This window comes from Barbatula barbatula (genome assembly GCF_947034865.1).
Source record: "Barbatula barbatula genome assembly, chromosome: 4".
NCBI lineage: Eukaryota > Metazoa > Chordata > Actinopteri > Cypriniformes > Nemacheilidae > Barbatula > Barbatula barbatula.
This window is the reverse complement of record NC_136768.1, coordinates 1,928,203-1,955,514: the sequence shown is the minus strand read 5'-3', so window position 1 is coordinate 1,955,514 and position 27,312 is coordinate 1,928,203. Positions and strand designations below refer to the sequence as shown.

Sequence of the window (27,312 nt, the reverse complement as noted above, 5' to 3'; positions counted from 1 at the left end):
GGTCCCGTCTCTGTTCTCGTCCTCTCGTTATTGCTTGTTAATTAGTTAATGCCCTGCACCTGTCCCCACCTTGATTATTTCCCTATTTAATGCCCTAGTGTCTTCTGTCTTGTGTCGGATTATTGTTATGTGTCAGATGTTGCACTTGTCTCATGCCTTGTCATGTAACGTTAGTCTAGTCTAGTCTAGTCTAGTCTAGTCTAGTCTAGTCTAGTCTAGTCTAGTCTAGTCTAGTCTAGTCTAGTCTAGTCTAGTCTAGTCTAGTCTAGTCTAGTCTAGTCTAGTCTAGTCTAGTCTAGTCTAGTCTAGTCTAGTCTAGTGTATTGTCTTAAGTTGTATGTTAGTTTAGTGTAGTCAGAATTACCCTAGACACTAGAAAATTCCCTTTATAAATCTTATGAATTGCCAATGAGAAATAGAACAAGATCAAAATTTTTACTATAGTTGGCCTATAAATCATGGTTATACAAAACATTTAAAATTTCTTATGGTGTTGACTAACATGATATACTTTTACAGCATTTATTAACATTTATTAGCATTTAAAAACATTTGTAAATCAAAGGTTTTGGTTAACATTAGTTAATGGACAATGAACATAAACAATTGTATTGGCAATATTAAGAAATAGTGATGAATGCAATAAAAATATATTGTTAATTTTTAGTTTATGTTGGCTACTGTTAACAAAAACAGCCTTATGTTACCAACTATTCTTCAAATCAGTGCTGTGCCATATTAGATTTAAACCTAGTAGCTTGACGTATGGAGCTTTATTCCAAAAGACTTGTTTGCATGCGAATGTACGAGTAACTATTTACACCAACTATTAGTCCAATTTAGCCAGAGGACATTTTGGTTTCGGAGTATTTTGGTCTGATGATGAAAGGAAAGCAGAGTGATGTCAGACGAGTATTTCTGCTGACTCAGCAAATAAGCCCGACAGTCCCCCAACAATCTCCCGAACTCTACACCAACACCATCTCCCTCTGCCCAGCCTTGGAACGACAGGCATTTTGTGAGACATCCATGCGCCACTTTACACATTCTCACTCCCTCTGGGTGAGAATGGTATTATCGATGCTGATGCGGGCAGGGCGGGCATAAGCTGGGCATATCCACCTCTTTCCATTTAATTTCAGCAATGACAGAACCAGCTGGATCAGAAGACAAATGTTGGATAAAGGAACACACACACAGATTGTACAGGGGGAGTGATTCATCTCCGACACAGAGTTTGTCTCTGTGCCAATAAGCACTGCAGCAGCAATAATTTACATAATAAATGTATCATTACTGAGACAGTAATGAGATAGCATCCGTTTATTAATCATCATTAAAGCAGGCAGGGAGGCAACATGATGTTCCTCTTAAGAAATGAAACTCTACAGGAACATCACACAACCTATCTCAGTGTGTTAAAATAGCACAAGAAGTTATTTCAATGACTTTTGATGGAATGACAGACTTTGGAATTACAGCAACTGTTGCATTAATTAAAATGTAATCAATCTTTTTTGTGTTAAAAGTCTAACACGGTTCCACCAAAACTACTTATTAAAACAGAAATGATAGTTTGTCATTCAGACTTCACTTTAAAAGTTCAATCTAGTCAATGTTAGGATTATTATTACGTGCATCGCCCTCTTCTGGTGGAAACTATCCTGTGCAATGGTTATCAACTTACTGCATTGCAGCATTGGGACGTTGTCATTCTATTTGGCATGATGTGTGTACATATCACACTCACAGAAGATGCAAAGTTGAAAAAAAGTTGTCCTTTCAAGAACTTTCTAAACAAAAAATTATTAATTAATTATTCCTTAAACAACTAACAAACAGGGTTTTTTAAATAAACACATTAAATAAAATATCCTCCAAAACCAGCTGTGTCTTTTACTTCTGCAACACTAAAACAACACATTTAGTTGTGATCCCTGATGGGCAAAAGTGAGCATGGGAACTTTGGATAATTAAATTCATGAGGTAGGATGGAAACTTAAACACATTCGATGGATAAAAATCTGATTATAAAATTCCCTCTGCAGTGCTGAATCCAGTATGTGAAAAATCGATAAATCTGAGACTGCAGTGAAAATCCTGATACTGGCATTTTAGCTTACAATGCTGATACTGATACAAACTGATACAAAACCATTATGACATAATCACTATTGACTGATGCACATGATGCTTTAAAACGTATGCATAATGTGTGAGGCAAAATCTAGTTATTATAATCTGTGTTGCCTTATTAATAGAATCATGTTTTTAAAGAAACTGAGGCCATACAAAAAACTTTGTATGAACCTCATAATGTTCATATAACCCAGGTTCAGATTTTAGTATTGCATATGTGTGTAAAAGTTGTGGAATGGATTCCCAGGGATGCTGGTAAAATGTTTCCCTTGGGTAAAAAGGCATAAATGTAAATGCATAAATGATCAAGAGTTATGTTATACAGACCAACATCAATCCAGGTCAACATCCAGATTTGTTAAAAATAGCATTCATATCAGTTGTGAAGCTAAGTTTAGCTTTCTAAGGGGGCTTTGGTGTTCAACTGAGTTTGGAAAATAACCAAATGGACTCCTCACATTATCCCTCTGGGTTCATTTAATTTGCGCTTCACTAAAACACATCTAGTTCATTGGCTGACAGCTCTCAGGGGAATGGCTTCAATTTTTCCTGCAATACATTAAGATAAGCATCACATATCCTCGTCTATATACAGAGTTATTACTCTCTCTCTCTTATCAACGGTGCGTGTTCTGCATGAATTAAGTCTTCGAAAGCAACTGTTTATGTACAGAAGTCAAGGAAAATAAACTCCGGAACATAACACACCACAGAGCTTTCGCTACCCACACCAAGGTCTGTGGCACAATCCCGTGTGGTTAAGCTCGGAGGAAAACTGACCTCAGGCCATTTCTGAGAGGGAAGCGGATGTCCGAAAGGCCCGGTCCCGCCCTCTGCTCCTTTTATAGAGAGTACAGGAAGTGCAATCAGTACCCACAAATGAAACACCTGTAATTATGAGCTGGAAACATTGAGGAGCTCGGCATTAGCACGCTCGCTTCCAAGTCTCTAAAAATACATCCAAGCCATCATGCCCCCATCACGCAGGATGTGTCAGCCCCCTTCAACATGTCTTATTTACATACACAGCTTTTGGAAACAAAATGATTCTTCTATAGTTTATTTGTTAATCTAATGGGATTCAAAATCAATATTTCAAAACAAATAGCTATAAAAAATGAATTCTGCTATCATTAGCAGAAGGACGGTGTGGTTTCTTGACGCTGCATTAGCTCTGCGTGTGATTAATGAATCTTCTAACCGCATTGTTTCGATCGTTTATCTTACGAGTCCCATGAGAGCTTTGCTGTGTCATCAAAGTGTGTCCCTCGAGACTCTTGGATCACCGGCCCGGGGCTCACTTTAGACTGTATGGCTGTCTGGAGCATAAATAACAGGTATAAAGAACTCACTTGAGCTTCATCATGACCGAGGTGATAATGGGCAGGGTTTACACACGGATCACAAGATTTGGTGTAAGAATGCAATTGCAACTTCTCTTTCAGCTGAAATAACCCTGAAAGGCCGTACCTGTAGAACCTCCCGGAGGGTTACTGTGATTTACCTGAAGTGTTTGTCTGTGATGTAAAGACACAGATTTTGTGTGGTGGTTATCTGGTGGTCCAATAAAACTAAACCAGCATAAACCAGTTGAAACCAGCCAACAAAGTTTTTTAAGAGCAGTATGACTACAGCAGAACAAAATATTGTGAGCATGTAACTTTGTTTTGGTGTCTGTACAAGGAAACTAAATAAAAATCTAAATATGCAAGGAACTAAATTAAATGGCTGTGGCTTTTTCCTGTTCTATAGAAGCAATTATAACAGCCGTTTCACCACAGACGTCCATCGGTCACGTACATGTTTAAACATAAACATCAACATTCACGGCTAGATGATTCTGCAATGCACTGAAGGATGCTTGCAGCTCACTGGCACATGAGTGTGTGTGCGAGAAAATGTAAATGTGATTTTTCTGGCTAGATATTTTAGGAGCTCCTGTAGGAGTTAAAGAATGCGCGGTCACAGACTGAAGTCAATCGTCTGCTTGGATTGCAGCACGTCAGAACATTTAGCCATCCATCCAGGTCCCCTGAGTGACCAACCCAGCTAAACTGCCGCCCACTTACCGGCAGGAAAATGACAACCTTTAGAAGATCACCACATTTCCACAGCAGTCCGGCAGGGAGAAAATGAGGGACCATAGATGGTGATAGTTTCCTGTGAGAGTGGGCGGCAGCAAACACGTGTCGCTAGGTTGGCCCCTATTCTCCTCCAGGGGCCAGTAGCACAGCGCCATGTGGTGGGTGAGATTCTACATGACAGTCATCCCTAAACAACTCATTCATATTAATCATCTTAAACAACAGATTTTAAAACTCAACATTTCTAGAGCTCAACAAACACCATTTCCAAGAAGAATATGACGAAGTATATTTTGTAAAAAAAAATTCACAGTCTTAAAATTGTTCTCCCATAGCCAAAACAGGTGCACTTTTGCTAAAGATAATCTTTCTGTGTCACAGAATATTTTACATTTCATCTAGTTGAAATATAAACCTTATCATCTGAAACTGATTTAAAGATACAATTACCAAAATCAATTACAAAGCAAACGCTTAGAAAATTTTAACTTCTACCTTTTACAATTTTATAATGTGAAAAAACGTATTTATTAACCTTAACATAAAGTATGTAGTAACCTTGAATTTTATTTTTAAAACATGTCGATTACAGAATTACAGAATGCCGCTTTAAGAAACCTACCAAAAAATGCACTGAAACAAGAGCACTGACCTTATAAATCATTTAAAATAATAACGTTTTAGGCTTTTAAAGTCTTTTATTACATATACATCAAGTGTGTGTGTGTGTGTATCCTAGTGTTTAAAAGGCAAAACAACATAAAAAGTGCATTTGTAATCTTAGCGTGCATCAAACAGACCCATTCCGTCATGTGACGGAATTAATCAAATTATTTTGTGCCATACAGACTACATTTTTGTCCTTCAGTGTGTAAGGAGATATACACCCTGGCCAGGTCAAAGGTAAAAGCGATAAATAAGGTTCACCAGGTAGTTACATTGGATGGTTAGAACTCAAATTCAATGTTATTTGTCATCGTCCAGGTGGTCTTTTCTGTTGATAAAGACATAATGGATGTGTGTGGCTCGTGGGCCGCTCTCTGCTCTGCGGAGGGTGAAGATAAACCTGCTGATGCCGGTGTTTGGGCATGGGGAGAACACCTGGTTCATCTTCAGGCCCGCAGGTAGACAGCACTGCAGCTCGTCCACTAGGTAGCGCACAGAGACACGGATAAACGCGCCATGACTGACGATCAGAGCGTGGACAGGCACGCCGAGGACGCCGTCATTAGCCAGTCCAGCAATCACAGGCCGCTCAGGTTCTGACGGCCAAGAACAAGACGCAGAACATTGGTTGGATGGAGCGTGTTCATCTATCATGCGCTGATAGAACGATTTGAGGAACTTCTTAAATCGCATTTTCACCTGGATATACAGACAGAAAGATATTTCTGCTTTCCTGTGTAAAGTGTCTAATCCAAACACACCCAAGAACAACTATAATATTAAGATAAAAATCCCTAAAAGCCAGGAGTGAAAGAATGATAAATATTTTCAAGGTAATAAAAAGTGTCACTTGAATTATGTGGTATCCAACTCCCGAACCTTTTCCTTTGAAGATGTAAGACCTACCTGATCAAGCGTCTCTCCTCCAGGTGGGGTGTAGCCCCGGCAGGCCTGACCTGCAGCATTAGCCATGTTCTTCAGATCTTCTTTCGGTCGTCCTTCTGCCACTCCAAAACCCTCCACAATGCATCACACACACTGTCATAAAAGAGGGACCTCAAGAAATACTTTTGTACAATTTAGGGAGCTCACAGTTTGGCAGACACTCACCCTCTCTCGAAGTAAAGGATCCAACACCATCTCAGTATCAGAAGAATGAAGGTTGTGCCTTAAAATGACTTCAGCCGTCTTGACGGGACAAATGAGAGATTTCAGTAAATGGCTCACCCAAAAATGAATATTTGTTATATTTGTACTAGCTGTAACGTTAGTAGGTTTAAGAATACGTCCCTAAACAACGTTTTGATGTTCACACACCTGAACGGCTCTCTGCAGGTTACTAGCGAAGACATTAGTGAAATGCAGATCCTTGAGGTATAAACCAGCAGCTGCTGCCTGCTTATGTCCTGTATCTGACAGTTTTGTGTCAATGCCCTGACCTGCACACACACATTCATGTCATATGTTTCATCCACACATATGCAAGGGGCTCAGCTGACCTTGGTTCAGTCGCAGACATCTTGTTTGACTTACCTTGGAGCAACTTGTCTCTGTTGTATTGCGTTTCCCCACTAAGAAACAGACCACACAAGTCACTTTGAAGCTTATTTTAGATCAAACGTTTTGCATTTTTAACACTTATTTAATGCCATCAAATAACATTTCTAACTTAAAACTATTGTGCGTCCATGCACCCACTTACTGTCGTACGATTGTTAATGCAAACGTGAGCATTCCAGAAAACAGTAGCAGCGGTTTAATGTATAACGGTCTCTTCCTGGTTCACGCGTACTTCACACGGACAACGGGACAATTACGTCAGTAAATAAATGGCAAAGCCCCTTTAAGCAAAGTATCCGCACTCGGTGGCCATATTTGCAACACCTTCGGGCAGCTAATTCAATCATACAAGACCAAGTTCAATCGACGTGAATAAAGGAAGACATAACTTTGCTTGCTAAAATCACAATTAAACAACACATTTAGATAAAAAAAGTAACCATACATCAGCTGGAAGTTACGTCATATCTTGTTTCTCAAGCTCAAACTGTGTTAAAAAAATACTTTAATCCAGGTTGCTCAAGCTACTACGCATGCGCAATGGTTGGATATAGATATAGTTGGATGTGGCTCTATTTAGTGATAGGCGGGACATCGCTGAACGGCCGTACTGAGCGTTGCACCTTTCCCAATTAATTGAAATACTTCGCGTCGCCTTGATAATATCTAGAGTCTTTGTGTATGTCATTTTGGCGCCCTCCGGTGGTGAACTGTGAAAACTACAACTCCGCAACCGTACTGCACAAATATCACAATGTTTAGTGAAATGCTTCGAGGAGGTAAGTGTTACTGAATTTATTTTTTGCGAGTCGAATTTTCATTCCAAGCGCTCTTTTAGCTTTGCTTTGTCTCATTGGATGTATTTGTCCAATAAAAGGCCATCAGTGAAACAAAGCAAATAACAACGTCGTATTTTGTTATGTAGCGGTCTGAATAATAACTAAATACAGTACTGAGATATTCTGAAAAGCAAATTATGAATAATGTGCCTGACTAAAGCATCTATACCTCTAATCCCAGCCTACGTTTATGTTTTAGTTATTCTACCTTTAGTTTTATTATGTAGTGTTATTGACCTAAATGGCCACTAGATGGCACTATTTTGCTATTTTTGTTAGCCGAACACAGCTGGTGTAACACGCACAATTCACCCCAAGAGGGCGCCTGCGCCATTCATTTATGTTATTTATAGAGGCGGTAAGTGTTACTGAATCTCTTTTTTTTGGGAAGTTTATACTTCTGTAATCAGTTTTGTAGTTTGAACCAGAGAATTTTAATTTGTACTTTTTCTCATTGGATGTATAATGTCCCATAAAAACCCATCAGTGAAGCGTATTTACGTTTTAGTGATTCTAGCTGTTGTTTTGTATTGTGTGGTGTAATTTACATAGATGTCCACTGGATGGCACTATTAGCCGAACACACCGGCGCAACACGCACAAATCACCACAGGAGGGCGCCGGCGCCACTCATTTATGTTTGTGTAAGGTGTTGCATAAATAGCGCATTTTTTTATTTAATTTAAAATAAAATCTACTTATTATAATACTGTATTATTTCAAAACGGTGTTGGAAAATGTTTGTATCAATCCCTTAATGTTTCAATAAAAAAGACAGAAAACGGTTTTGTTTAAATTTTAATTTATTAAATTTAATAGGGCAAAATGAGGAATTGTTTTACTAACATTTAAACGTTTATTTGGGTCTTTTGGATACAGAGTATAAATTTTAGACACTGTGAGCTTCAACATAATCAGAAATTATGTTTTGTTTCTAAATAATGTCCCTGTCTTACATTAAACATCAGATAAAACTGTTTATTTAACCATTTGGTAATTTAATTTTGACAAACCAATAACAGAACAAACCAGTAGGGTATCAAACTAAAGAAGATCAATCCCCTCTTTCTATTCTACACCTGAGTGAGGTATTGTGATGGGGCAAGTACATGTTTAAAGACAACGAAGAAGGTTCATAACACACCAATATAATAGTAAAAGAAGTCAGGCAACAGTTAGAGACAAGACTATCTGCAAGGCTCACCTGACAGGAAAATAAATGCAACAAAAAATATGAAACAGCCACCATGAAAACACATTAAACAATTTAGGATATAGCAGCAACAATGTACACAAATAGCTCTTTTTTGTAAATTTTTCTTTTAGCAGCACTTTTGAACACAAGTTAAAAAAACAATTTACACAGAAAGAAAAGAACACAATAAAAGAAAACTAATGTAACGCTTTTATAGCACACAAACTCAATAATTGAAAGCTAAATGTGTGAAAATACATTAACATGTTAACATACAAATTTACATTGAAATATTGAAACTTTGAGCACAAACCTGAAGTTCATTTGCATAGTTGTGTTTGAATGGCACAAGTGTGTCACAACAAAACATTTAAATGTTCTGTAAATAAAATTTTCTTTGAGTTTCTAAAGAATCAATTTCCAACAATCAATTTACAAAAAAGTGCAAGAATCAAATGATAAAGACGAAAAGAAAATTGCCATATGTTTTTCAAATATTATTTTAAATATGGAAAATATTCAAGTAGTTGATGTTTATCCCAACAAAAGAAAATAAAGTCAAAAGAAAATAAAGCGATATAAATTTGATGATGTCTATCTATGATTTCAACACAACTACAGAAAACAACTAATCTTTCATGTCAACTTTCATCATTTCTGTAGAAGCTGACTGTCAGATCAGTTTTTGGACTAAATGTATCACTATGACCCACAAGCACACCTAATATGGGAAACCAGCCCCAAACAAAAAAAACTTATAAATAAAAAGAAAACCCTTAGAAAATCATTTGTCCTCCTCTTGAATACCGCGGTAAACCGACGGGAGACGAGTTCTGAAAGTGCATCTGTGTCGTGTTTTTACTTAATGTTTTCAAAACTCCCAAACTATTAAACTGCCATAAATTCCTCCAGAATATCTCTGTTGCACGTGTGATAATGTCAAAACATGAGCAAACAGCATCACAATTCTTCAGCACAGTCTTCAGTTTAAATCGATATAAACTAACCTCTCAGAAACTTGTTCATCACACATTTCTCATAATTATTTTTTAATCACATACACAATCTTTCTATCCTCTCTTTTCAATGCACCGCTACTCTGTCGCACATCTCACATCTTTATTTCCTTCGCTACATACTTAATCCATCTGACATTGTCATCTGCGCTCATGAAACTGGAATGGGCATGCGTGAACTGAAACTGATCAACTTGTTAAATAATAATATGCAGTATGTTTATAATAACATTCATTGGTATTTGAGCATGTTATTTACTGTGAGTTGCATATACCCAAGAATTATTTAATTTCCTGCTTTGAATTGTTTTAATGTCCATACAGTGTGATAGGAAAATACATCCTTCATTGACAGATGCCCTTGTCCTTTATAGCTTTAAACTAGCATCTAAGTGCTCCCCGTATTACGCCGTATAGAAAATAAACCGCCACTTGAAATAAAACATTATGTAATATACAAAAGCAACAATTATTATTAATTTTGTATAATATTCATATTAGGAGATTATATTATATGCTATAGCCAATACTTTGCTTAATATATAATATAATGTGTTTTTTAATAATCTTTCATGGCCGTTTAATTGAAATTCAAGTATGTTCAACAGCACCGCCTGGAGATTTGAGGCGACTGCAGCAGTTCCTTTATAAAACATCAAGCTTGATGTGGCCTACGATAAAATCCTGAATAAACTAATGACAAAATAAATGTTATCTGTAGGTTGGGAAGTTGTGGTGGACAGGGACTGACATCATAAATTGACATCACGCACATCTGTGGGGGTGCAGGACAGGTTCTGAGAGTCTGACGCTTTCCTGGTTGCTCCGCCCTCTGGATTTTCTGGGTGTTGACTCTCTTTGAGACTATTGGCCAGCAGCTGCTCGATCTGCTCTTGACATGACTTCAGATAGTCCTGCATGAGAAAGAGAGAGGAGTACACTGGATTATGTTTGACATGCTTGCTATCAGGTTAACTAACAACTATATATTCTTCTGTACATCCGTAGAACGTTTGTATTGTTTTCTTCCACCCAGGTTCATTATTGTGGTATTTGAGATTTAAAAATTTTTTTTCCATCATTTACAAATCGTGTCATTCCAAACCTGTTTGACTTTCTTTCTCCTGCAGAAGACAGAAGAAGATATTTTGAAGAATGTTGGTAACCAAACAACATTGACCATTATTGACTTCCATTGTTTGGAAAATATATATGGATATGAAGGTTTTACGTGACACCGGTGAATAAATAATTTTAATTTTTGAATGAACTAAACCTTTCAACTCTCCTCTGTCTCTCACTAAAACTTGACAAGCAGTTCTCTTGTTGAACCTTCTGAGACGACAACAAACCTTGTTATCCCAACAACTACAGTCCCAGGATGAAATGGTTGCTAACATAGACATATGGAGGTATTTTCCAGAACATCAGATGTAAATGTGAACACATCACATTGAGAAAAGTCAAAGAATGTGGTGTGGTTGGGTGTGCAAGCTGGTGTGTCAAGAGTTTAAATGGGGCGTTCGTTCTCTGGGTCTAACTCGAAAAAGTTTTAGACCGAGACTTTCAAAACACCCTCAGGCAATATGTGTATGTGCAGTAGTGAGCTTTAATCCACAGATGTGTTTGAGAAGCCTGTGTCTCGCCACAAGAATGCAGTTCTGAAAACACACCGACGTCGTGGCGTGAACGCTTACACACACACACACTATTATATTATGTATGAATATCCTGCACATGCAATTTCTGCCACTCTTCCATGTTCGCAATGTCCTGAATCAAATTTTTGGGGTGTGTGAGAACGTTGACACTTACCACCTCAGTGTTGGTGATTTTAGCCAACATCTCCATCAGACTGTAACCCCACAGATTTTGTTCCTTCTCCAGAGGCGGAAGACCACATACGGCTGCCCCCACACTTCCTGTGGCGATCGTGGACGGAGGGTACATGGTGAAGCTGTGATCTGAGGAACACACAAACACATCCCAAAACATCTGTGACCCGATCACACAGTTCCCTGAAAACATTACTCACCTGTGAAAAACTAATCTGACAAATCTGACACTCAATGGAGGTCTCTAACATCTGTTTTCAATTTTCAATTCCACACAAACCTCAACCTGACTTTCACACTCGCGCTCCGGTTTCAGTCAGGAGAGCTGTTTTAACATCGCTGCCTTCCTTAAATCCTCCTGCAGCTGTGAATGGAAAGAGGGAAGAGCTTTTTCTTCTCCCCCATCTGCCTTCCGCCCTTCATATCTCAGAGGGCTTTGAGCGTCCAGAAACTACTCCCCTCTGTCTCGAAAGCCTGAGAACAGACCCTCGGTCTGAGAGGAAACCCATTGCTATTTTGTGATGGAAGACCATCATAGAATTGTTGGTGTTGCGTGCCTTTGCACAGGATGCAAGTCAACAACTTGTGTGGATAAATATAACACATTCATATCAACCAGGAAGGAAGCAGATCATTCAAACCTGCCTCGTACTGTCACTCATTGTCACATGTAGGATGGTTTAATTTGTGTGCAATCCACTCCTACCTGTCGCGCAGAGGGCGATGAAGGTCTGCGTGTGTTTGCGGATGAGCGTCAGTCTGTCTTTAGGAATGGGCAGTCTATGCAGGATGTGTTCGATGAAGTCGAGAGGGGTGACGGCAGCCATGTTCCATTTCAATTTACTCAGCACCACTAATTCCCACTCCAGCAGAGAGAAATGGAGAGAGAGAGGGAGGGGGGATATGAAAAAATGAAAAAACAACTATGAAGGATGCTAAATGGGTTCTTTTAATTGAATTTCTTTATTTCGTCACGTTTTCACTTCTTTGCTGAAAGACATAACGCATTTATGAAACAATGTTTGTCCATTTAGGGCTACCATAGAAACAACATGGTGAATTCCATGTAAAGGGACCCGTGGGGCAGATAGAAATAGCTCATTCTAAGGTAAGAAAAACATTAGGTCTCACTTCAGTAAAGGGGCAATTCTTGTTATTAACAAACCATTAACTACATCTTTTTCCCCAATAAACACTTAATTTGTTGCTTATTAATAGTTAGTAAGGTAGTTGTTAGGTTTAGGTATTGGGTGGGATTAGGGATGTAAATTATGGTCAGAAAATGTGCTTTATAAACAGCCAATATGCGATAAAAGGCACGCTAATAACAACTAGTTAATTGTGAGAATTGCCCCTATACTGAAGTGTTACCAAACATTACGCTTCATTATGTAAGGTCTTTATATATATATACGATATTGCATTTCTGTCAATAAATCCTTTGAAAACATACACAAATATTTATCTTTAAATGTTGACCAAGTGACATCATTGCTGTATGGTTGAATCAGGCTATCATCCTAAACCCCGCCCTTGTCTTTGATCTCCACCAACCAGATTCTGCCTTCCCTTCACAGACTCAACTTCCTTCCTCGCACGTGCCTGCTTCATATTGTTTCTGCCTGCTGTAAGCTGCTTTCTGAGAAACTTGCAAGAACACAGACACCAGGGGAAACACAAGCCAAAGGCTGAAGCTCAGCAGTGTGTCGGTGGATGAAGAGCGTTATGGAAACTCCACCCGAAGGGACATCTCTAACAAAATGACACTAAATCAGAACTAAGGTCAAGACTTTTAAAGACTGGTATCTCTATCTTAGATGTCTGAGCGTGTGTGTAAAAATCCATTCATTTGATATGCAGTTTGGTCTAAGCTTGCCTTCTCCCTCTCTTTCAAACACACTGTAAATCTAAAAGATGAGGCTAAATGGTGAGAAATCATTACAAAATTATCTTCCAAGATCTTAAAGAAGAATTTAAAAAGCTCAAACAGGTCAGAAGATCATCTCAACTGAAAAGAGTGATGTTTAATAGAAACTACCATCAGGGGTTGTCATTTAAAGGGATACTTCACCCGAAAATCAATTATTTACTCACCAGTATAAATGTCTTTTTTCTGATGAGCACAGAGATAGATATTTGGAAGAATGCTTATAACCAAACAGATCTCAACACCCATTGACTCCCATAGTAGGAAAAAATACGTTATCTTTGTGTTTTGTTCTGTTTAACACATAAGAAGACATTCTGAAGAATGTAGGACAGCAAACTGTTCTGTGGCACTTCGGACAACCATTATATTTTTTCCTACTATGGGAGTCTATGGGGGACAAAATCTGTCTGGTTATAAGCATTCCTCCAAATATCTTTCTCTGTGTTCATACATGTGTTTATATAGATTTGGAACAACTCGAAGGCGAGTAAATGTTGGCAGAATTTTCATTTCTGTCATCAATTTTCACTCTAAATGCCTTTAAATATTTACATATGTACTGTCATCGAATAGTTCGTATAATTAAATCCCAAGTATTTAGTTACTGTAGTTTAAAGTCATCATTTCTTACCAGCAGTTGTTGACATGTGATGGAGTTGTCTGTGTACATGCAGAGCTTCTTGGTCGACAGCGGCTGGCAAGCTGTTAATTTGGATGCAAGTAAAAGACACACGGCTCCTAACAGCTGCAGGTAACATTTTCTTGTTGGAACCGCGGCTAAAAATCTGTCGAGGTAGTTCATAGCCAAGGGAAAGACGTCCTCTTCACACTTCTCCGCCTCACACACCTAAAAGGGCATGAACCGAGGATTTCACAATTTTAATGTTAATGTTTACATTCATATGGTTTTTACAACTATATCTGTTCATGTTTTTAAAAGCCACCATGGCACTTTATAGCCTACTAGTAGCTGCGGAAAAAATCAAGAGACCACAATTTCAGTTTAGTTTCATCTTTAATCTGCATTTTTGTATGTAATGTGGCCATTTCAGTCCAATTTGTTGAATTTCAAATGAAACAAACCTCACAAAGTCACCTAACAGCTATTTAAGACGGATGAAATTTGCAACGAAATCAAGCTTATTCCATCACATATTCATTTTTGAATTTATTCGAAAATACATGTAAAACAGTAAGTAGCTATTGTTCTCTGCTGGGAACTTTGCAAATTTCGACTAATTTTCTGCAAATAAAAAACAACATTTTGGAAGAAATTATGACTATTTCACAGAATAACAAAAAATACTTATTGGTGGTCTCATAATATTTTGTGCTTCTGTTATACCTCCTGTAATTTACATTTGCATTCTAATGTTTACGTTCTAGCTTCTGTTACCTATACATTTCATGTTCTTACAGTAGGCTCTGAGTAACTTGACTTTCATGAAAAAAAGGAACTTTCCATCTTCATAAATGTCAAGCAGGGTGAGCTCGAAACCCCGTGACGCCTACACATCAATGCTTTGCTGATTCGTCACATTCAAAGAAACATCAACTAACATTTAGGAAGCAAATGACTGTATATGATATAAGCATTGCCTGCTAGAATTGAGCTAAACCCGACAGTTATTATGACTATTGATGAACTTTAATAACTTGAAATCGAGGACACAACATGGCTGCACGTTTGCACGAGAAGCTCAAATGTTGCGTGTGTTTGAAAAAATCGCCCAAATGACACAAACAAACAAAACAACTCATATTGCACATGTAAATAAAGCACAGACCCTCGTCTTTCCAATGAGCGATGACATTGAGAAAAATACAAAAGCATTTTCTTTCAAATCAACGCGGATAGTGCGCTACGCAGTGTGGAGGTTTAGCAATGCATTGCATTTCCTGGTGCTTTTTCTTCATCGTTAAACGATTACTGACAAGTTTAGTCAACTTTGCAAATTGATGCATAGATGACGTTACATAGGCTACCGTACACTTTTTATCCAAACGAGAAGCCAACTTAAGAACACGAATGCATGTTATAAAGCAAACAACATCATTTGTATTACATAATACTTTCTGACAGGCGATATGATACGAATGTTTAAAAACAAACCTCCAGCATCCACGTCGCTACAATTCGCCTCATGAAAGGTTGAATATCCTTTTGAACGCTTTTAAAATAGGGTCTCTGTGGGACATAGCTGTCCTCCACTTTTAGGAGACTTTGCAGTACTCTTTCATCGCAGAAGATGTTCGGATCTTTCGGGGCTCTCCTGTGAGTCTCGTTTTCCAAGCAAAAAAGCTCCATGTTGCGGTGTTCCCCCTTCTTACGTCTAAAATGAACCGATCAAAGTGACAGATGCATGAAGCTGTGAACGTGTAAAGTGAAAGATGATGATGATGATGACTGTATTTTTGCCCTGGGCATCAATGTGATTTGTCAGACTTGCAATGTTAACGCTTTCGCTTTTCACATCACGGAGGCTGAAAGCAGGCGTGAGACTTTCTCTCTAAAGCCCGGATAGTTGAAGCGGATCACTCTTCTGACTGCATGACCACCCAAAAGGCGATGTCAGTCCCTCCTCCTCATGCTCGATTCACGTTGCAAAAAATGCTCACATTCTCTCTTTACTGCCTCGTCATGGCACATGCATTGCATTTGAGCTAAGCCTTTATAAAACCACAAACCAACAAGCCCTCCAAACGGCAACAGTTGGTGGTGCACAATGAAACAATGTCCCTGAAGGGCTTTATAAATATGTTTATAAACTTTAACATGCTTGACATGCTGTCTTTTATTTCCTCTCACGTGGAGATGCACATGTCCAGTCAATTATTTTTGCTACCATCTTGGTGAGCTTTTATTGATGCATTTATTTATCTGTAGAACAAATGTAGTCCTTTTTGTCGTAAATTATATACTTTCATAATAATTTGGCAAAATTAATGTTGAAAATCAAATGAAATATGGTGCAAAATTTTAATTAAAATACTTGGAAAAAGGGGAAGTGCAGGTTGGCTTTGCTAGGTTACATAACAGTGAAATATGAATAGCTAGCAAATAAGACAGCAAGAAAATAGCTTAAATAAGCAGATATTACAGTCTGAAAACTATGTGAAAACCAGTTTGTTCTGTAAAGCATACACTGTATCCCCAAGCTTATCCATCGCCGTCCTTCATCAGAAATGTCTTTCTTTACATAATAAAAGACTTTGTCTTCTGGTGCCCACCCCACCTGTCTGTCTCTGGACAACAGATGTTAGTGAGGCTAGTGAGAATGAACTGGTAACAAAGTGACCATGTGTTACAGCGCAAAAAGATGAAAGAACAATTATGAACGGCAACACAAATCTTCATGCATAATTTAGACATTACAGTCTGTGCCAGATGAAAAAGGGGAAAGTCTTGTGAAATAGTCAACAGAGTAATATTCTCAACAATGGGTCGTTATTCTCATGAATAGGTGAAAATGTATCTTTTGTGTTGCATGAAATATGTGTTGTAAATAGGGCAGAACCTGTCTGAATAGAGATGCACAGATAACACAGGAGCTCATTTGTTACCCGTCACATTTCATTCATGAAAATTTAATCACTGGGTTAAGCTACAGAAGGTTATAGTGGCATTGGTCGCAAACATGCAGTACATTATTGTGTCAGACCCACAGAAAAATCTAAATACAGTACACGTATCTCAAATACATCTGTCTAGCTCAGATGCACATGTGTTCAGTTGATATATTAGTGAAATATTCCTTTGTCAGAACCTGAATAAGTGAGTCATTCACTGCTTTGGCCGTGCATTAAATCCTTACTAAAATACCACATCATGGAATTAAATTAAAACAAAAAATCCTCCATCTTGAGCAACTGTATGATGGATATGTTAAGCAGCACATGGCAAATTACCGAACATACTGTATGAAAGCATAAACGTTTTCATGGCCCACTCCTTCTCGAGACTAACAGCTTTGAGAGGTTTGAATGTGTGTCTTATCATAACATCGAAGTAGCACAGAGGTAAAGGAATGCTTGGAAATTGTGTAGAAGCATGTAATTACATTGATCCAAAGATTCCCATTGCATACCAGTTCTGCACACCTATAATGCCATCAGACCAAAGAGATAGAAAGAGAGAGAGAATGGGGTTTCTTGTTTGTCTATTGTCTCAGATATGAACTCAGATATGAATAAGAACCAGGCTACACGACATTGAAATGCAGCTCAAAACGTAGTACAGACATCAAACACCAAATTACCCTCAATTGCTGACCTTCTCTAGTAGTATAATAGTTGTGTTTATAGATATTAACCTTTTAAATAAACCAGACTCTTCTGTCAGAAATGTGCGAGAATATTTGAAAACGTGGCATGTATCTGTGTTTAGCATGGCCTGTCTTGTGCAAAGAAATACAGAGAATTTAAACAATAACCTTATCAAAAAAGCATGGTTTAGATCTCAGTGCAGATCTGTCAACAAATGAGAACCTTTTTTTTAAATGTGAAATGTATTTATTTACACTATATAGCCCATAGCTGAAGTTTCATGCATTGTTTATTCCATGTTTTGCAATAATGTGACTACAAATGTGGAATGACGGCAAACTCTAAATATTTAGCAGCTCTTTTTGAGGTTCAGGAATGGTGCTGATGCCATCTGAAGTGTGGCACAGTACACCCCTCTGACAGTGTTTTCTGGTTGAGATAAGAGGAAGAGAAAGAGCGAGAAAGTAACAGGGCGGGGTGTCCTGCCTTCGCTAAAAGCGAAGCCTGGCTTCAGTCAAGAGCAAAGAGTTACATAGGCTGGATTTCTGGTGAGTGAGATCACATCCTGATATCTCCAAACAGTAGAATATCAGGAAAAAACACACACATAGACGTGTCACGAGGAAGCACCAGAATGGGGATTATATTACACTCGTGTGTGTTTACAATGTTTGTGTTATGTCGTGTCATATGTCATAATAGCTTAGCACTCTCCGTTCAGACAAAAATGAATGAAATGACTGTCTTTGCACTCACATAAAACTAAACTCTAGATTTTTTCAGAATGGAGATCTTAGGAAACCAAACATGAAGTATAGTGTACAGCTGGAGCAATCAGATTAGTCACAGACTTCCTTGTGGGTGTGGTCCGATTGCAGCGAGGAAACTGATTGGTCATATAGACAACTTTGGAATTTACTCTCAAAGTAAACAGCAGTTGTTTGAATGACATTAAAATACAAACACATAATCAGTAGCTGTTGACTAAACACGACAGAGATAAAATCGGTCGTCTGATTAGTTGCAGTCATTAAACGAGTCAATGTAAAACAGAAGAGGTTGAGACGGTCAGAAAGAGGCATCGATGACCCAGCTACAACTTCAGCTTCTAATTCTGCTTATTGCTTTATTGAATTCCAGCCCAGTCTCACTAAACTGTGTTGTCAACCCCACTGCTTTTTCATACTGTAGCTCAGACTTCATTAAACTCTGTCATAAAAGAATGTTTATTTTAAAACTCTTTGGTAAAAATAGACACAAATTAGATCATTACTGACATGCCGTACTTCTACAGTCTATGGAGAGGAAAGATAATTTGGTCCTAGAAGAATTTGATGAAAACATTTTTGAGATCATTCTGAAATCTCTGACATTTAATGCAAATTTGAATATTGTGGTTAATCTGAGCACACAAATCTCTAATATTTCTAGAAGAAATATATCATTGCTGGCCTTCTGAAACCTTATATGTCCAGATTCAATGTTTTTTAAGGAAATGGTCAAACAATGTACTTTTTAAATGTTAATGTTATTGTTTATATTCTCTTGATTATTTTAATGATAAAGTACAGCAGCGAAATATGAGATTTTTGTGGTATTTTTGTGAGGAGAAACATTGGAGAAAACTAAATCTATTTAATCTAAACAAGCAAAAATCTATTAAAAATATTGAGTTCTTTGTCACAGATCGCAATCCATCGAACTTCATTTTGATTACCTGCCGCCCATATCATCCTAAACATCATATCACTTTAAGTAAAGGGTTTGTTCTTCAAAATTACACAATCATTTGTTTCCTTTAAACATTCTTCTCCTATCTAGAGGTAGGAAAAGATCAGCAAAGATGAGAAGTTGATATCATATTTGCCTGGATTCACATTTTTCAACAGTGAAGATGAGACTGGAAATGTAATTCTGATCTGGGACAATTTTGCAAGGCTCAGACGTGAGCAAAAATGTCTAAAATGTGAAAATGTATGTTAAAAAAAACTGTATGCCTAGTGATGGTTGTCCACAATGGCTGACTCACACTGCCAGAATGTATTCTCCAAACCAAAACAGGCGGCTCTGATTTTCCCATGCTCAATTAAAAATACTGCAGGGTTTTTGGCATAAAGCTATAAATGTGTCATCCAACATTTTCACAGAAAAATCTGCCTGAATCATTTTTCATCACCGCTGCCCAGTAAAGATCTACAAACTCATTATATGACAGAGTTAAAGAGATGAACCGCTCGTACAGTAAGACTCAGAAAGCCCAAATAATATATTCCCACACAGTATCACAGATCGCTTGAGTTTATCTTCACAGAAAGTCTAATAATAACCGATAGCCCTTAGAAAATCAGTTTCGACCTTTTCCACAGGGTCAAGCCAGACGAGGTCTTGACCCTTCCCACCATCTGATTCTGTGAAGAGCTATGGAGACGTTCTGCCATTGTTAATAATATGATTAAACAAGAATCTGTGAAAACTGGGTTGTTGGTACATTGAAGGGAGTGAGAGAAGAATAGCTGACAGCAGAAGCAAAGAGGAGCAAGGAAATGGTCGCCCTGATCTTTAGGCAGCTCTTCCCAGGACCCCCCCAGGGATCAAATTCTCCCTCCGGTTCCGGACCAAAGCTCCATATCAGGAAATGTATCATCGCATTGACCCACATCCTTTGCTAACAAATATACACAATGCTTGGGTTGGCACTCACTCAAATTCAAAGCATGTATGGTTTGATATAAATCGAGAGAGTTGATGAATCAGGATATTTCATCATGAGACTGTGTGCATCGCTCTTGAGGAATGACACACTCATCTGAATTAGGTCAACACAAGTTTAATGTATAAACATGCATCTTTAAAATGTTGCTGACGATCATGCCCTGGATATTTGGGTAGACAACACAATATGCATATTTGCATCCTTTTTTCATGTGTCAGCATTTTAAGTTCCATTCAGATTTTGTCAGTCAGACAACTTTTTGTATGATAAGAATTACAGGAGTGGCATATTCATTTAGATTAGAATCCATTTTTTGGCATATTCACACAATGGTGTTACCTTCATATTTATTCAACTTTTACTCTTAAGCCAGCAGAAAGCAAATGAAAATCTGGTTAGAGGTAAAATTCCACAGTAAACTGGGTCATGTAATATAGCAGCTGGGGATAGACTGCACCTGTCCACATGCTTTTCTCTCAGAAGAACAAGGGTGCTTAGTTATAACGTTGGTTGGAAATGTGCAGACTGCTCCCACGGTAAACTGCATTACATCACTAGAAAGACTGTGACCCATCCAGTGTCCATCTGCTAAACAAACCCACATATACAGATAGATCTCTAGAAAAAGCATAATGTAACATTAGCGACAGACAGTGATCCACAATGCAAATCATTGAATAATGCAAAAAGTTCTGAAAACCCGAAAGCCCCATGTTCTTCCTAAAAAGGCCATTTTATAAACATCAGCTTGTTTAATAAGAGTTTGGCTATAGATCAAATGGGCTGTTTTAGCGCCAGCCAAACCTGAACAAACAAACTAACAAAATCAACCTAAACTTAAGAGCAGCTCTTAACAACATTCAGGAACATGTGAAAATAGTTTTGACAATCTCATTACATGAAGATTGTGTAATGTCTGTTTTGCGCAATAGAGGTGGAATGTGAGGCAGATCAAACGGAGTGTCCCGGGGGCACTCTGGATCAGATTGCATTTGGGTTGAAGCCTTTCATTCATTTGTGACATTTACAGTCGTTGCAGCCTAAGCCCTCGGCGTCCCTAAAACAGGGCCCCTCGCCTTTCTGGAAAATCCCTCCGAGCATGTGTCTGGCTCCACTTGTGTGTTCCACGGTAGAAGAAACGGGCCAATTACGGAGGCAAGAGCTAAGATGAATATGATGTCATCCCACACACACCCTCCTAACCGGGCCCTAACATATTGCAGATGAGATCCAGTGAAGGGAGGGCAGGAGAGAATTGTATTAGCTCTGAGAATAGAGAATTTGTTTATCTGCAATTCCTTGAAAGCACCCCACATCTTAAAGGGATACTTCACCCAAAAATGACAATTCTGTCATTATTTACTCGCCTTCGAGTTGTTCCAAATCTGTATAACTTTGTTTGTTCTGATAAACACAGAAAAAGATATTCTGAAGAATGCTTATAACCAGACAGATTTAGCCCCCGCATTGACCATAGTAGGAAAAAATACAACTGAAGTGCCCAAGAACAGTTTGATGTCCATTCTTCAAAATGTATTCTTGTCGTTATTTCTTACTATGGGAATCAATGGGGGGCAATCTATTTAACAGCTATTTTGGCATTGTATTAGCAAACCTGGCTCCATTCTCCAATATTTACAATCTAATTAATTCTCAATTGATACCATCCTACAGTTCTAATTAAACAACCAAATTTACTCAAAATGTGTCACATTACAGAAAGTCAAATGAGTTCCATACAGCAATTCACATCGCCTATGATTACTTTACCAGTCGCGTGCATCCTTTCGTGAGCTTTTGATGGGTTTTCATCCTCTAGGCTGTGATCCACAGTTTGCAGGCACCTTATCAGATTTCAAAGGGAGGTATTGGACAATGTCCTGTGAGATCACCGTGGTACAGTCTGAAACTATCTTTATCCTTGGGTCCTATTCTCAAAGGAAGATGTTCTTTGCATTTATACTCTGAAAAACCCATTTCAATGGAGACGGTACTTTCTCCCCTCAGCGGTCTGACACTTAGACATAGAAATGCACACTGTATTTATGTCTGTAAACTGATTTTCATTTTTCACATAGACAGCAGCACAAAAAGCATAATTGATTTTTACACTTTATATTTTTACACAAAATATTAACATCACACATTGAGCGCTTTGGGTAAACTGTTTTTCTATAAACACGAGGGTCTGCATTTGTTATATTTGTAGAATAGCTGCTTATAAAACTGTAACAAATAAATGATGTGTTAGATCTTATTATAAGGGCTGGAAAATGGTTTGTGGATTGTTTTGCTGACCTCTGGTGCTTTAAAGAAGGTGTGCATGGATAAGGACTTAAGATTTATGTAAATTAGTTACTACTTATCTGAGACACACTCACATGCTAGACGTGAACATTAGTTTTTAAATCAAATAAATAAAACGAGGTGCACACTGTTTTAACCTCATCTGCTGTTAACATGGAAACGATGTCAGAATCGAATATTTGTTTATGAATATATTACATATGAAAATATATGCTAAGTATAATGAATTATTCATTGTTTTAAATGCTTTAACCGATGTAGTTAAACGATTTAATAAACTGATGTGTGGGGATTTTACCTGCTGGCTTCTACTGCGCGAGAGACTTTTATTTTGAAATGGTTGTTTTATTTGCTGCCATGTTCACTGTTTATATTTTGTAGCGTCGTTCTTCACATTGCTGATTTTACCGCGTTAATGGAGTGCTAAAACAGAGGAAGCAGGTATGAAAATATGTTTATTGTGAATGCGCACAAATTATGTATTAAAATTACATGTCTACTCTGTTGTTTATTCTGAGCTGCTTCGCTGTGCAGTTTGCTAGTAGAGTCTTTCGCACGTGCACGATTGTTCAATGCTCAACTTAAGTAAACATGAAAGATGGATGCATGCTTTAGAGTTTTAATAAACTGATCAAATATGAAAATCTAAATACATTTCCAAAAATGTAAATAGTGTACTTTTTTACATCAACACAAAATGACTGCAATGCAGTCAAGGTTTCTTATTCCCGTCCTTTGCTGATGACATTTGGAGACCACATCGGTTTCTATCAATGAATTCTATATGGCTGATGTTGTCTGATTGTTCGTTTTATGAAAGTTGTGTGTATAAGGTGGTAGAGGATCTGTGCAGATATGACGCCGTCGAGGGAAGGCATGCCCTCCCTTATCGAGAAGACCATGAAAATGCGGAGGGATGAACAGGCACGACAGGTGGTTCTGGCATGGGCTGTGCTGAATATTTCTCTGGCTGGAATGATCTACACTGAGATGTGAGTTCATACATGTAATAGTAATACTTCAAAATGCACCATTTGCATGGCATTTAATGTCTGGACATTTAAATCTGTTGCCACTGTCTATTATGGATTATTATTACTCTGTAAATGTGTGAAACAGAAGTGTCTTGAACCAAAACTAACTTTGTGTATTAGGTCTGGACAGCTTCTTAGCAGATACTTCAACATAAACCATTGGTTGATCTGGTATACCGGTAAGTATATTAAGTGTAAAGGATTTGGAGTTTTTTGGTTTTCCTCTGACTGTTGTTTTGTTGGACAGAGCTCGGCCTGGCCTCCCTGTTCAGCCTTAATTCACTTTTTGACTTCTGGAAGTACTTCAAATACACCATGGCCCCCTCCACGATCGCCATCTCTCCAGAGCAGCATCGACTTCTGGGGCTCTCAGTCTCAGGTAAGATAGCTGGCACCATCAAAATTGCAAATTTGACATGTTTTAGACCTATAACACCCCCCTACCCCCATCTTTTGCTTTCGTCAGCTCTCTGCTTGACTAATGTCTGTCCTGAACAATGTGCACCTTACTGCTGATTGGCTACAAGGTTGTTTTGGTACTTGGCCCAATGTTGTCTAAACAAGCTCTGTTATTATTGTTTTAACAGGGATTCAGGCCTCTCCACCACAGAAACAAGAGAAGAAGGAAGCTCCTGTATCAGTCCAATCCTCGCCTCTGCAGGGACAGAATGTTCTTAGTTTTAGTCCTGCTAGACCCTCCAGCAACAGCCCGAAGTTTTCCCCCAGCTGTATTTCTGGATACAGTCCATCTTTGAGCAGCCAATCCTCAGCAGGGGGAACTTTTTCACCTTCCATGGCTTTTGGCAAGGTTTGTGTTTCACAAATTACCCTAAAATGATGCTCCGCATTGTGCACTTCCCATTGTCTCCATGTAGGATTTGTACTTTTGCAGGGGATGAACTACAGTCCATCTCCGAGCTCCTCTCCCTACCCAAGTAACGTCGGACCAGTGGAGGGCTCCAGTCTCCGTGCGCGATACCGCACATCTCCATCTGTCTTTAGTTCGCCTGGAGGTAAAGAGGATTACATTGATGATTTGAAGTCTTTGGAAAAGTTTCTACGCTCACAAGAGGAGAAAAGTCATCGTAGTCAACTGGGTAAGAGTCCTGCAAGGTAAAAACGTACAGTCAAACTGTAGCAGAGTCCTAAATCTTTAGAATTACTGATTATTTTTAGGAAGTCCTGAGTCAACGTCTCCAAGACACAGTCCAACCTTCTGGAACTACAGTCGTTCGGTGGGGGATTACGCACAGAGCCTGAGAAAATTTCAGTACCAGCCCGCCTGCCGTTCACAAGCCCCTTCTGCCCATAAAGACGACACAGAGCTAGGATCCAAACATGCCGCGGAGGAAGTGAGGATTTAAATGAATACAGTAGCACAAATTTTTTGATGGTGATTGTGACTTAGAAGCTCAATAAAATGTCCTTTTTCTAGGTGTGGGGAAGAATCACAACTAGCCGTGCAGTGACTGAAAGTATTGACAGCTGGACTGCTAAACTGAGAAATGTAGGCATTTCATTTACTTAAGTCATTAATCCTGCTGTGTATTTTATATGCTTAAAATACCATGACACTGGCAGTGTGATTTTGTTTTATTTTATATATTTATTCCAGTGGATAAACGACACCGTTCTGGTACATCTGGGGAAAGAGATCGACTCTATCAACAGTCAGCTGAGAAGAATGGGTTGTCCTGAGCTTCAGATTGGGGGTAACAGTTTTTTCTCCTATATCAGAATCAAAAATTCATTATTAATCAATCAAATTGTATTTAACTGTATATGTTTGTTTAAGTTGCTCCATTACATCTTGATTGTTTTGTGTTCATGAAGAGGCCAGCATCAGCAGTCTCAAACAAGCTGCTGTGGTGAAAGCTTCTGCGATCCCCACCCTCAATGCCATTGTTCAATATTTGGACGTCACTGCTAATCAAGAGTATCTTGTGGACAGAATCAAGGGTGAGCAGAATACAGGATTACCTTTGCTATCTCTATTGGCTTTACAGATGCGTTTTTGCTCTATATATTGTTCTCCTGGTCTTGTCCTGCAGAATTGGCCCACAGCGGCTGCATGAGTTCTTTCCGATGGAATGGAGGAGGAGATTTGAAAAACCGAAAATGGGACACTGATCTTCCAACAGACTCTGCTGTGAGTTTCATCGAAAACGTATCTTTAAACATCAAATTATCAGTGTTTCAATGAGAACAAGATCCCTATACATCACAATTTTCTGATCTGATGTAGATTCTGATGCACTTGCTGTGTACATATCTGGACTCCAGACTCCCTCCACATCCTAAATATCCTGATGGGAAGACCTTTACATCACAACATTTTATACAGACACCAGATAAACCAGGTTCGCTTGAACACTGTTGTGTAAACTGTTTATGTCTTTATGACTCTGAAATGTATTTGTTATTTTTTTTATAGACGTGTCCAATGAGAACCTCTTCTGCATCCATCAAAGCAGCACAAACCCCCCTCATTATCAGCTCGTTTATCAAGGTCACATCTACAGCTTACCAAAGGTATTTATATACTTTACAACCAGAACTAAAGTGATGTAATGCTTTAAATAATGAGACTAATGCTTGATGTTTTCACAGGGCAGAAATAACTTGTTTCATACCATCCTGATGTTTCTCTTCATTATTAAAACTAAGGAATCTGGCATGCTGGGGTGAGTGGAAATGTGTGATTTTTTTTTTTTAGTCAGTGTATGTCTCAGGCAACAGTCAATTCTGCTTTACATTTTGTATTATGTACGATAATACACTTTTATAGTGATCTATGACATGTGAGTCTTTTCTCTGTTTTGTTACAGGAGAGTGAATCTTGGCCTATCAGGGGTGAACATACTTTGGATCTTCGGTGACTGAGATTGTTAAAACATGGCAAAACAAGAGCCACATGAATTTCACTGCATTGTACTGTATGCCTTGCAACCTGAATGCACAAACAAATTAAGCACAGAAAATGTTTTTAGCTGTAAAAGAATGTTTTAAATGGCTTGAAACCGTGCCAAAACTGGTCTTGGTCCTCTGGATTTTGTACTCCATAGTTTTTGTATCTCGTTTGTCATACAAGCTTAATATCCAAAGTTCTTTTGATTTTGAATTGAATTTAGAACAATGTAGTTTTATATGAACGCAAATTCAGTAATCGGGTTATCTGGGGTTTGGACGGGCACAGCAGGATTTACTTGTACTACATTTTAATGTGAAAACAGTAAAACGAGTTTCTTGCACTAAAAGAAAAATAATTACTTTCCCTTTTTTTCTTTACCACTGTGCTCGGTACAAGTACACGTAAGCACCTTTTACACATTCATAAGTATCCTTATAAAGGACAGAAATCTGAAAACACTGTTGTTTGAACACTGATGCTCAAGCACTGTTACTCCAAACGGTCTTCCCGAGGCATTTTATTTTGTTAGAGTTTTGTATTGTGCCTGAAAGTAATCTTAAAACCCTGGAATAAGCCTGCTCTTGTATTTTGTATTTAAAATAAATAAAAGGCTTAAATTGTTCTTGAATTTGGCTTGAAAATACAACACTCATAAGAACGCTGTTGCACGAGGTAACCATTAGATGGCAGTGATGTTCTGCTGGTCGATTTAGCTTTTTGTCGGACTAATGATTCATTATGGTAAATTATAGTGTTATATAAGTGTTAACAAATGTACATTCTTGGGCGTAGAATAGAGCTGAAATAGAGGTAGAAA

At 38.3% G+C, this 27,312-nt stretch overlaps 3 protein-coding genes across 5 annotated transcripts; 1 reads left to right on the top strand and 2 right to left on the bottom strand.

The window, feature by feature from the left end:
- Positions 1–4,367: 4,367 nt before the first annotated feature.
- Positions 4,368–6,771, bottom strand: tigarb (TP53 induced glycolysis regulatory phosphatase b). The gene is made up of 6 exons (XM_079455440.1): positions 6,592–6,771; positions 6,423–6,460; positions 6,207–6,328; positions 6,000–6,077; positions 5,796–5,906; positions 4,368–5,588 (listed from the first exon to the last, which is right to left on the bottom strand). The coding sequence occupies exons 1-6, from the start codon at positions 6,621–6,623 to the stop codon at positions 5,190–5,192; spliced, it is 780 nt and encodes a 259-aa protein (XP_079311566.1). The 5' UTR covers positions 6,624–6,771; the 3' UTR covers positions 4,368–5,189.
- Positions 6,772–8,081: 1,310 nt separating this feature from the next.
- ccnd2b (cyclin D2, b) lies at positions 8,082–15,809 on the bottom strand. Its single transcript, XM_079454328.1, has 5 exons — positions 15,378–15,809; positions 13,902–14,111; positions 12,041–12,206; positions 11,315–11,463; positions 8,082–10,413 (listed from the first exon to the last, which is right to left on the bottom strand). Exons 1-5 carry the CDS (start codon positions 15,570–15,572, stop codon positions 10,252–10,254), a joined length of 882 nt encoding a protein of 293 aa, XP_079310454.1. The 5' UTR covers positions 15,573–15,809; the 3' UTR covers positions 8,082–10,251.
- A 7,058-nt stretch (positions 15,810–22,867) lies between these two features.
- Positions 22,868–27,232, top strand: tmem209 (transmembrane protein 209). 3 transcript variants are annotated; one of them, XM_079454973.1, is made up of 15 exons: positions 22,868–22,991; positions 23,404–23,542; positions 23,705–23,763; positions 23,832–23,963; positions 24,172–24,392; positions 24,477–24,681; positions 24,761–24,936; positions 25,020–25,091; positions 25,200–25,296; positions 25,418–25,543; positions 25,636–25,733; positions 25,830–25,944; positions 26,019–26,116; positions 26,195–26,268; positions 26,413–27,232. In XM_079454973.1, exons 2-15 carry the CDS (start codon positions 23,406–23,408, stop codon positions 26,465–26,467), a joined length of 1,665 nt encoding a protein of 554 aa, XP_079311099.1. In that variant the 5' UTR covers positions 22,868–22,991; positions 23,404–23,405; the 3' UTR covers positions 26,468–27,232. The 3 variants fall into 3 exon arrangements, with proteins under 3 accessions (XP_079311099.1, XP_079311098.1, XP_079311100.1); XM_079454972.1 differs by having other exon boundaries at positions 22,870–22,991; positions 23,371–23,542; positions 26,413–27,168; XM_079454974.1 differs by having other exon boundaries at positions 22,907–22,991; positions 23,384–23,542; positions 26,413–27,168.
- The last annotated feature ends 80 nt before the right edge of the window (positions 27,233–27,312 follow it).

Bases quoted from the DNA above. Each gene is read 5' to 3' on its own strand.
- tmem209 (XM_079454973.1), top strand. From the start codon at position 23,406: ATGACGCCGTCGAGGGAAGGCATGCCCTCCCTTATCGAGAAGACCATG. The intron at 25,092-25,199 runs GTAGGCATTTCA...TATTTATTCCAG, and splicing joins GGACTGCTAAACTGAGAAAT to TGGATAAACGACACCGTTCT. The intron at 26,269-26,412 runs GTGAGTGGAAAT...GTTTTGTTACAG, and splicing joins AAGGAATCTGGCATGCTGGG to GAGAGTGAATCTTGGCCTAT.
- ccnd2b (XM_079454328.1), bottom strand. From the start codon at position 15,572: ATGGAGCTTTTTTGCTTGGAAAACGAGACTCACAGGAGAGCCCCGAAA. The intron at 14,112-15,377 runs GTTTGTTTTTAA...ATGCCCTTTTAG, and splicing joins TAGCGACGTGGATGCTGGAG to GTGTGTGAGGCGGAGAAGTG. The intron at 12,207-13,901 runs CTGCTGGTAAGA...CTCCATTTCTCT, and splicing joins ACTCCATCACATGTCAACAA to CTGCTGGAGTGGGAATTAGT.
- tigarb (XM_079455440.1), bottom strand. From the start codon at position 6,623: ATGCTCACGTTTGCATTAACAATCGTACGACA. The intron at 6,461-6,591 runs GTAAGTGGGTGC...TCTGTTTCTTAG, and splicing joins GCATTAACAATCGTACGACA to TGGGGAAACGCAATACAACA. The intron at 5,907-5,999 runs GTGAGTGTCTGC...TGCATTGTGGAG, and splicing joins ATCCTTTACTTCGAGAGAGG to GGTTTTGGAGTGGCAGAAGG.